The sequence below is a fragment of the Bufo gargarizans genome, chromosome 8, assembly GCF_014858855.1.
Source record: "Bufo gargarizans isolate SCDJY-AF-19 chromosome 8, ASM1485885v1, whole genome shotgun sequence".
In the NCBI taxonomy this organism is placed as follows: Eukaryota; Metazoa; Chordata; class Amphibia; order Anura; family Bufonidae; genus Bufo; species Bufo gargarizans.
In genome coordinates this window covers 175,671,009-175,681,175 of record NC_058087.1, presented here as the reverse complement: position 1 = coordinate 175,681,175, position 10,167 = coordinate 175,671,009, and the positions used below count along the sequence as shown (strand labels likewise).

The following is a 10,167-nucleotide window of genomic DNA, read 5'->3' as shown; positions in this document are numbered from 1 at the left end:
CAGTTTTTCTGCACAAAGGAAAAAATGCACGTAATCCGCATTGTGTGCAGGTACCTAAATACGGATTGCGTCCCACTGGTGACAAGACACGGGACTAGACGACGTTCCCCTTGCAGGCCTAGCTGATGACGAATCCCGCGGGATGAGGCTGTATATTGCGGTACTTTATACACGTCAGAGGATATTAGGCTACTTTCACACTAGCGTTTTTCTTTTCCGGTATTGAGTTGCGTCCTCACTCCTCGGCGCTCAATATCGGAAAAGAACTGATCAGTTTTATCCTAATGCATTCTGAATGGAGAGCAATCAGGATGCATAAGTTCAGTCCCTCTTACGTTTTTTGGCCGGAGAAAATACCGCAGCATGCTGCAATTTTTCTCTTAGGCCAAAAATCCTGAACACTTGCCGGAATGCCGGATGCAGCATAAATTTCCATTAAAATGTATTAGTATTAAAATTGCCGCATTGACGGATCCGTTCTTCTCGCAGACCTTTAAAAATGTGAAAAAATAAATACCGGATCCGTTTTTCCAGGTGACAACTAGAAAGACTGATCCGGTATTGCAATGCATTTGTCAGACGGATCCGTCTCACAAATGCATCCGTTTGCGTCCGGATTGCCGGATCCGGCAGGCAGTTCCGGCGACGGAACTGCCTGCCGGAATCCTCTGCCGCAAGTGTGAAAGTAGCCTTACACGGCAGGCGTACTATAACAGCATCATCTGATCAGCGAGCAGCACTAATCCCCCCTCCTCCTCCTCCGTGGTCCAGCGGCAATTGGTTTGGGAGATGGTTGGGAGTGAATCAGCTGTATTCTTTACCCATAATGCAGACAGCCTGACGTCAGACTACCAGGGCAGGGAGGGGGGAGAGCAGCCTGCCTCCTATTCCCACACTTACAGCAGGGCTGGGAGGTGCCTCTGTCTGCTAGCACCACCACCACCATCATCATCACCACCACCTCTATAATGAGATGGAGGGGTTCCTCTGATATCCAAGCAGGGGAGCATCATCATCGTTAAGGATCGCCCCCCAACCAACGCAGGTGTGTTCAATCCATATTAGCCAGGAAAATCCGTTGTCATCCCCGGGGGACGGGGGGATCTTTGCAGGGTGGGGGAGGGAGGAAGCAAGGAATCAGGTGCATAGATCCTTGAGAGTAGCAGGCGACATGCATTCTCCTTGGCCGAGCTCTGGCCATCTTTAGGATGGAGGAGATACCCCTATAGAAGATCCTACATGGACGGGTAGATACAGCATAGCGATATAGTAAATACCTGGGTTGTATATAGTGTAACTTTCTGAAGGCTGCGTGTTCTTCTAGGTTAAGGATCCCGTGTGTATATATGTACTATATCTGTAGAAAGGCAGATCTGACATCTTGCAAGGCCATAATGATGATCCAGACAGGACGTTAGGAGAGATACATCAGGGGTTACACGAGAGGAACCAGTCACTGAAGTCATCCTTTTTGCAGATGGAGCCTGGTGCTGCATTGCATTGGCACCGATAGGAACCCACATAGTGGTGACAGAAGGCCCGAACCCCGGGTGGAAAACCAATCCATGTAAATAATGTATTTGCATCCGCTTTGATGTAGGGATCAAGCTGCTAGTAAGTTGCCGGCTAGAATACGTCATTATCGTCAGATATAGACGTCCTGCTGTAGATACAGAGCCAATCTAGACGGAAATCCCATCATCAACCGGAAAGTCAATGCGTCTGGTTCCTCCTAGGAAAGGGTAGTCATCGTTCTAAGAGAAGGAATCTATTCGTTACAGTCAGAACCCCAGTTACATTGACTGCCGCTCCTCGGGCCGTTCTTCAAGATGATGGAGATACAGATTGACGATGGGGTGGTGTACCAGGATGACTACTGCTCGGGGTCAGTTATGTCAGAACGGGTGTCAGGGCTGGCGAACAGTATCTACAGAGAGTTTGAACGGTTGATTCAATGCTACGACGAGGAGGTGGTCAAGGAGCTGATGCCACTGGTGGTCAACGTCCTGGAGAACCTTGACGCCGTCTTGACGGAGAACCAAGAACATGAGGTGGAGTCGGAGCTCCTAAAGGAGGATAATGAGCAGTTGCTGACACAGTACGAGCGGGAGAAGGCCCTCAGGAAGCAGGCGGAGGAGGTGGGTACCAGGGTCATTCATTGTCTGTGCTGAGGTTTGGTGACTCTTCTTTTACTGTCTAGTAGAGGTCTCGTGATGAGCGCCAGTGACTCAGGACATGATAAAGATACAGCTTCTCAAAATGGAGATCCCATGGACCACCTCTAGTCAGGGCCTTCAGCTTTTCTAAAAGCCTGGCTACGTATGTGAAATCTCAGATCAGTCTAAGAACGTTTTTAAGACCCTTCTATTCTTCTTAATACTGTTCTTTCATCTGAGCAGTGGTCATCAGGGGAGATTTGTGGAATCTGGGTGTTTGAGATTAACTGGATTAAGACGTCCATAGATGTAACAATTCATCCGCCATCAGATGGGCGCCACAATATTGGAATGCTGGACGTGTTCTTTGATCGTTCCTGTCATATGTGGTGATCATTTTAAAGGGGGATTCCAGTGTAAGGTATCCACTCCCATTGAGACACATCAAAAAATGAGTTGGGGTATGTGTGTTGGGGTACAAGAGGCCTCTGACCCTCATGGGAGATCTTCATAACCTCCACCAATTTCCCTTTCTGTAGCAGCGCCATTGTCTTGTATCTAAGCAGGTGGTCAGAGTCAATGATGCTTCTAATAGGGTCCTGTAATTCTGAGATCAAGGTCCAAGGGCTTTACTCAGCGCTACCGCTCTTTTGGTTCTGGTAATTTTTGAAGGATACAGCTCATGGATCTCCATTAATATACTGTCTTCCGAAGTGTCTTTATGCAGGTTATAGCTAAATATGGAATCCCCCTTTAAAATTAATAGTAAAAGGGGTTCTTCGGTCCTTTTATATTGATGACCTATCCTCAGAATAAGGGCTCATTAACACGACCGCGATCGGCCCTGGAAACACTGTCCATGTGTCTGCCAGATCTCCTGGGTCAACCGCGGCTCCTCTGAACTGAACTGACTGTATCATAGTTTTGTAGTGAGCTGTAGTATCATACACAACCTGTGGACAGGTGTGGCGCTGTTCTGTTTTTCTAATCCTGGAGAAACCATTAAAGAGGTTTTCTCCTGAGGTTATGAGGTTAAGGCCTCATGCACATGACCGTGCCTCTTTTGCAGTCCGCAAAATATGGACGCAGTCTGCATGCTATTCACTTTTTTTTTTTTTACTGAACCATTGACTTCAATGGGTCTATGGCTGCATTTTGCAGAAATATTCTTCCTCTTTTTGAGAAATGGACTTACGGATGTGGAAAGCATATGGATGATCCATGTGCTTTCTGCATTCATTTGTCCTTTCAAAAAAAAGGATAGAACATGTCCTATACTTGGCCACAAAATGTGGACCACAGACCCATGACGTCAATGGGTCCTGCAAAAAATGAGGATACAACATGTCCGGAATCTGTATTTTGCAGATTTGCACTTTTCAGACTGCAAAATACTTAGGGTTGTGTACATGAGGCCTAACTCTTATCCATGTGCCCTATAGAGAGTGTCCCCTGATACGGACCCCCGCCTCTAATAGTGATTAATTAGCACTGACCCATTTATTTGTGGGGCATTAGACCCTCACCAATCGCATATTGATAGCCTATCCGGAGGATAAGCCTTCAGTATCAAAAGCCTTTAAAGGCAGGGATGCCCAACCTGCGGCCTTACAGCTGTTGCAAAACTACAACTCCCAGCATGCTCGGACAGCCTACAGCAGGGCATGGTGGGAGTTGTAGTCCTACAACAGCTGAAGGGACGCAGGTTGGGCATCCCTGCTTAAGGCTTCATTCACACGGCCGCAAATGGGTCTGCATCCGTTCCGCAATTTTGTGGAACGGGTGCGGAACCATTCATTCTCTATGGGGCCGGAAGAGATGCGGAGAGCACACTATGTGCTCTCCGCATCCGCATTTCCGGAGCGCACCCTCGATCTTCCAGTCCGCGGCTCCGGAATAAAATAGAACATGTCCGACTGTTGTCCGCAATTGCGGACAAGAATAGGCAGTTCTATGGGGGGTGCCGGCCGGGTGCATTGCGGATCCGGATTACACCACGCAGGTGTGAATGGAGACAAGAATAGGCATTTCTACAATGGGCCACCCGTTCCGTTCCGAAAATTGCTGAAGGCACACGGACGGCTTCCGTTTTTTGCGGATCCGCGGTTTGCGGACAGCCAAAAACGGCACGGTCGTGTGCATGAGGCCTTAGACATAGGCTTCGCAGGCAGCTGGTTTTACCATCATGGCTCTGGCGCAATCAACGTGTTCATATCGGTAGCATTGGCTGTCAACCTATATTGTGTTAAGCCTCATGCACGTGACCGTATCTGCAAATCGCGGATCCGCAAAACAAGGATGCTGCCCTTGTTGCATCTGCATTTTACGGACATATTCTGTCGTTTTGTGAAACGGACATACAGATGATCCATGTGCTTTCCGCATTTGTGTATCCGTTCCTCAAAAAGAAAGAATATGTCCGCAAAATGCAGACAATGGGTCTGCAACTAAAATGTGAACGGCACACGGACCGCCTCCGGATTTTGCATGATTCTTGACTTGCGGACCGCAAAACGGATACTTTCGTGTGCACAAGGCCTTTAAGGTAAGTACAGCACAGAGGTATATGCGGACAGTGTCCAGATCCAGTATTGCTATGCACTTTACCAGCACATCATTTTGACCGGCAGTTGTGTAACCTCAGTGTAAGGGTATGTTCACATGCCGAAATTTTTGTTGCGTAAATCTGTGTTGTCGTTCAGATTAGAAATCCACGTTGTGGGACCTGTGACGTACGTGGATCTGCAGGGTAGCAATCTGCAAGTCTGCGGCAAAAAAGCAAATTCACATCCGAGTCTTCCTATGAACATATCCGGAAAAAAATTAGACTTGCCACTCAGCTTTCCGCTGAATAATGTGGGGGAGTAGGGGACGGGGAATGTCTCTGCATAACTAGCCTTGAATTTTCTAGAAAATCAGGGTCACGACTGCTGTGGGAGATGTGATAGCTGACATGTTGGATGTCGCCCAGCTTTTTGTCTGTAGGGAAAGCTTTCCGGGCACAATGGTGTAAAGAGTGTTTATTAGTCGGGGGTCCCACTATGCAGATCTCTGCTATCTCCGTCTGTGAATGGAGCAGCAGCGATCGACCGCCACTCCATTACTCCATTCAAACAGGGGACACGTGACCGCCCTAGTCATGAGTGGCGGGATCCTCAGGGATGACCTATTCTGTGGTGAGGGGATACATCTTGATATTGGGGATGGGGGGTGGGGAGAACTCTTTAGGGCTACTTTCACACTTGCATTGTCAATTCCGGTATTGAGATCCGGCAGAGGATCTCAATACCGGAATTAAACGGATCCGTTTTGATTTTGCACATCAGGATGCATCCGTTCAGTTAGGATACGGTTGTATGAAATCAAAACGGATCCGTCACTAAATAAATTGAAGGTCAATGGGTGACGGATCCGTTTTTTTAGGCTCCTAAAAAAACGGATCCGTCACCATTGACTTACATTGTTTTCAGGGCCGTATCCGTTTTTTCCCCGTTTTAATGACCGGACACAAAACTGCAGCTTGCAGCGGTTTTGTGTCCGGTCACAAAACGGAATGCTGACGGAACGCAAGACATCCCGATGCATCCTGAATGGATCTCTTTCTATTCAGATTGCATGAGGAGTAAATGGAAGAGGATCTCAATACCGGAAAACAGCAACGCAAGGGTGAAGGGAGCCTAAAACGAAATAGTGTTGTCGCATTGCGAATGTGCCTAGTTGCCCAGTGGATTACCATAATTATCCATGGATGTCGATCCCTTTAACGGGGTTCTCTCACTTCAGCAAGTAGGCATTTATCATGTAGAGAAAGTTAATACAAGGCACTTACTAATGTATTGTGATTGTCCATAGTTGCCTCCTTCGCTGGCTGGATTCATTTTCCCATCACATTATACACTTCTCGTTTCCATGGTTACGACCACTCTGCAATCCAGCAACGGTGGTCGTGCTTGCACACTATAGGAAAAGCGGCGGACTATTTGGTAGCTGGGACCGTGGGAGCGCACATGGGATAGGGCTTTTTCCTATAGTGTGCAAGCACGACCACCAGTGTATAATGTGATGGAAAAATGAATCCAGCCAGCGAAGTAAGCAATATGGACAATCACTATACATTAGTAAGTGCCTTGTATTAACTTTCTCTACATGATAAATGCCATTTGCTGAAGTGACAACCCCTTGGAGGTGCACTTAATTGTTCAATCCAGCCAAAAGCATTATTCTAGACCCCCCCCAATGATCTAACAGCTGGTAAATGCATTTGGCTGGAATACCCCTTTAAGGATTATGTTCCAATTCTCCTCCACCAGGGGCGCCATGCTTTTACTTGTAGGCAGTAGTTTGTTATGCTCTTTGCAGGGCAACAGGTGGTTTGGTTATGGCACCCAGCCTATGCAGCCATGCTCACTGGAGGCCCTGGAATCTGCATAGAGCAGACTGATCTGGTGCCCGCTTGCTCAGGACAATGCTATGGCGCTCAGTGCTCTGTCGCAACGGCTTCCTCTGGCATTTGATTACCAGCATGGGAAGTATCATATTCCCTTTGGCTGATCCATTAGCAGAATATGGTATCTATGAGTATGGGGAGCAGAAAGGCCGGTACGGTGGGCCGACATGATAGCCCCTCTGATCTCCTAGTTCGCGGGATACAAGTGTTAGCATTGCCTGCAGACTGCACTGGAAGAGCAGTCATGGGGCATTTCATTTCTCCATTTGCTTCCTATACATATGGAAATGATTCGGGTTATGGAAACAGGGGCGTGCATAGAGAGGAGGGGGCCCCCATAGAAAAGGTTAAAATGGGGCCCAATTATGGTGCTAGATGACGCTACTATACTCCCTTAACCACCTGGCCAGGAGGACTTGGTACTTTTTTTTTTTTTTTGCCCCTCTATTCCTACACCCTTGTTGATGAATTATATAATTCTGGTTGGATGTTGCCACCGCTAGGGGGAGCTCACTGCATAGAGATATATACAGCTAGTAATGAACTGTATAAATATGAATGCTGTGAGTTCCTCCTGCAGATTTCTGCTATGACAGTGTCACAGCAAGCGAATGAAACGGTTCAGCGCCTCGTAGCAATCGAGGTACCTGCCTCACCTCTGGGGTGTACGATAAACTTCTACATTTGTTTTAAATCTAATGTCTTAAAGGGAACCTCCCACCTGTGCAATCTATGGGCAGCAGATTATAGAGCAGGAGGAGTCCAGTGGGCGGTCCTATTTAGTGACTCACAGCCTCCCCATATCCATCTGCATGCAGAGAGAGAGAGCTATAGATCACTGATAGGACCGCCCACTGGACTCCTTAGCATAGAAAGGAATATAAATAAGCAAAATACAAGTTATACTGAATATTTTCCCACAAAAGTATATATCCATTTGCTCAGCTCCTCCTGCGCTATCACCAGATAGGACTGCATATACAATGGGACAGGTTCCCTTTAACTGTCCTTATATGCAGCTGTATGGTAAGAGGAGAAGTTAGCTACTTCCTCCTTCGCTTTGTGATATGATTGGCTGTGGACTGTGTGACATCAGATCATGTGTCACGCTCTACAGGCAGGACAATCAAATATGACTGGGTGACGTGGGAGATAATAATGCTGACATGGGGTGACCTGGGGAACGGCAGGCTGTGCATCGCTGCTCTTGAGGCAGTTAATTATACCCGTCTGTAATCATTTCTAAAAAGAAAAATCTAGGCAAATGTGGTAGCAGCAATTTATTTTAGATTTGACAGACGCTGTGATTTGTGTCGTTATGAGGCTTCATTTACATAAGCCGTGACTCATTTGACGGAGTATTTTGCAAGGTGGCGATTTTTCATGTAAATGAACCTGGAGCTCTAGAAGCAGATGACGGGGGGGCAGGGACGGGAACCCAAGGCCTCATTCTGTACATTTGGTAGCTCTGAACAAAAATACCGGTAATACACTGTGTTAGGCTCCATTCACACGTCCGCAAATGGGTCCGCATCCATTCCGCAATTTTGCGAAACGGGTGCGGACCCATTCATTCTCTATGGGGACGGAATGGATGCGGACAGCACACAGTGTTCCCCCGTTTACTGGCCGTCTTTTGCGTTCCGTATACAGTCCGTATACGGAACCATTCATTTCAATGGTTCCGCAAAAAAAAAGGAATGTACTCCGTATGCATTCCGTTTCCTTATTTCCGTTCCGTTTGAAGATAGAACATGTCCTATTATTGCCCGCAAATCACATTCCGTGGCTCCATTCAAGTCAATAGGTCCGCAAAAAAATACGGAAATGCATCCGTATGTCTTCCGTTCCGTTTTTTGGGAACCATCTATTGAAAATGTTATGCCCAGCCCAATCTTATCAATGTAATTACTGTATACTGTATATGCCATACGGAAAAATGGAACGGAAAAACGGAACAGAAACGTAAACAAAAAATGGAACAACAGATCCGTAAAAAACTGACTGCAAAACACTGAAAAAGCCATACGGTCGTGTGCAGGAGGCCTTATCGCTAGCTCTGAGCCCGAGGGGGCGGAGCATGACACATGGACTCCAGGAGCAGACAGTCTCCATATCTTGCACCTTACAGGGTCCATATACATGTGGCATTATGTGCATAAGCTCTAATATAGCATGCAACTCTGAGGATTAACCATTGACTGTAAGATCAGACTACGCAGGCTGTTGCCTGGCCGTGGCCGTATTGCGGCCCACAAACACTTGAATGGGTCCGCAATCCGGAGCTGCGGTGCGGAACGGAGGCACGGAACCCTAAAGAGTGCTTCCGTGGGGTTTCTGTCCGTGCCTCCGCACTGCAAAAAATAGAACCTGTTCTAAATTTTTCTGCTATCCTGACAGATTACGGACCCGTGTTTCTCAATCCGTCCCGGTAGCCGCACAGACTGTTGCCCGTGCATTGGGGACCGCAAATTGCGGTCCCTAATGCATGGAACGGACGTGTGCATGAGGCCTTGGTTTGTAGTCTGTTACCATGGAAACACACGGGAGCTATATTTATAAAATGATAGCAGTTTTTATTTTCAAAATTACTTCATTTTTTAAAGTTAGATACATTAGTGCAATAAAAAGAATGTTTGTAGAAGTCTACACACCCTTTAATACGAGATTGTTTGGCCAGAGTTTCCCTTTACTGTAAGACATGTTTGTCATTTTTTTTTCTTTTTGAAAATGTGATATTTACGAAAGGGTATTACGGTTAGAACAAGTTATCCCTTATGCCCTGGCTCGCAGGGGTCCTTTGCCCCCCCATGAATGGAGCAGCAGGTCGAGCACGCCATTCATCTCTGCGGGACGGTTGGGGCTAGCTCTACCTCTGGCAGTCCCATAGACTATGAATAGGGTGGCAGCGCACAAGCTTGCTCATCACTACATTAAAACAGGGGCACGGGACCCCCGTTCTTGTGATTGGTGGGGGTAGGTCCCAGCGATTGGACTCCCACCGATCTGACTTCTTCGCTATCCAGTGCATAAGGGCTCATGCACACAACCGTATGTATTTAGCGGTTCACAAAAAAAAGAAACCGCATAAAACACAGATGACGTCTGTGTGCATTCTGTATTTTGCGGAACGTACTATCTGTGTCCGTTATGCGGACAGTAACAAGACATGTTCTATTTTTTTGCAGAACAGACACATGCGGACACACGGAAACGGAATGCACATGGAGTAACTTCCGTTTTTTTTTGCGGGACCCATTGAAATTAATGGTTCCACATACGGAAAGAAAATTAGTTTGTGTGCATGAGCCCTTAGAGTTGGCTTTCTAGAATTGGAATACCCCTTTAAGCTACAGTAAATTTCCTGACAGTGGTCACCATAACTGGCAGGCGCGTGCTGGTGTGCACACTACACAGATACATCTATTGTCCTCGGTGGGAGGGTTGCTTTCTCTACAGGGAGATCCGGTTACTGCGCCTGTCTGTACTACAGATCCGGTCTGCAGTGAATGGCAATGATGCATCATGGTGCAAACTAGGTTAATGCAAGCGAAGCGGTGGGAC

At 47.1% G+C, this 10,167-nt stretch overlaps 1 protein-coding gene across 11 annotated transcripts in view; it reads left to right on the top strand.

The window, feature by feature from the left end:
• The first annotated feature begins 888 nt into the window (after positions 1-888).
• MAPK8IP3 (mitogen-activated protein kinase 8 interacting protein 3) overlaps positions 889-10,167 on the top strand; it is a 60,817-nt gene continuing 51,538 nt past the window's right edge. For all 11 annotated transcript variants that reach the window (XM_044304204.1, XM_044304203.1, XM_044304205.1 and 8 more), the window contains exon 1: positions 889-2,138. In XM_044304204.1, coding sequence (XP_044160139.1) covers positions 1,830-2,138 — 309 coding nt within the window. In that variant the 5' untranslated portion in view covers positions 889-1,829. The remainder of the gene's footprint in view (positions 2,139-10,167) is intronic.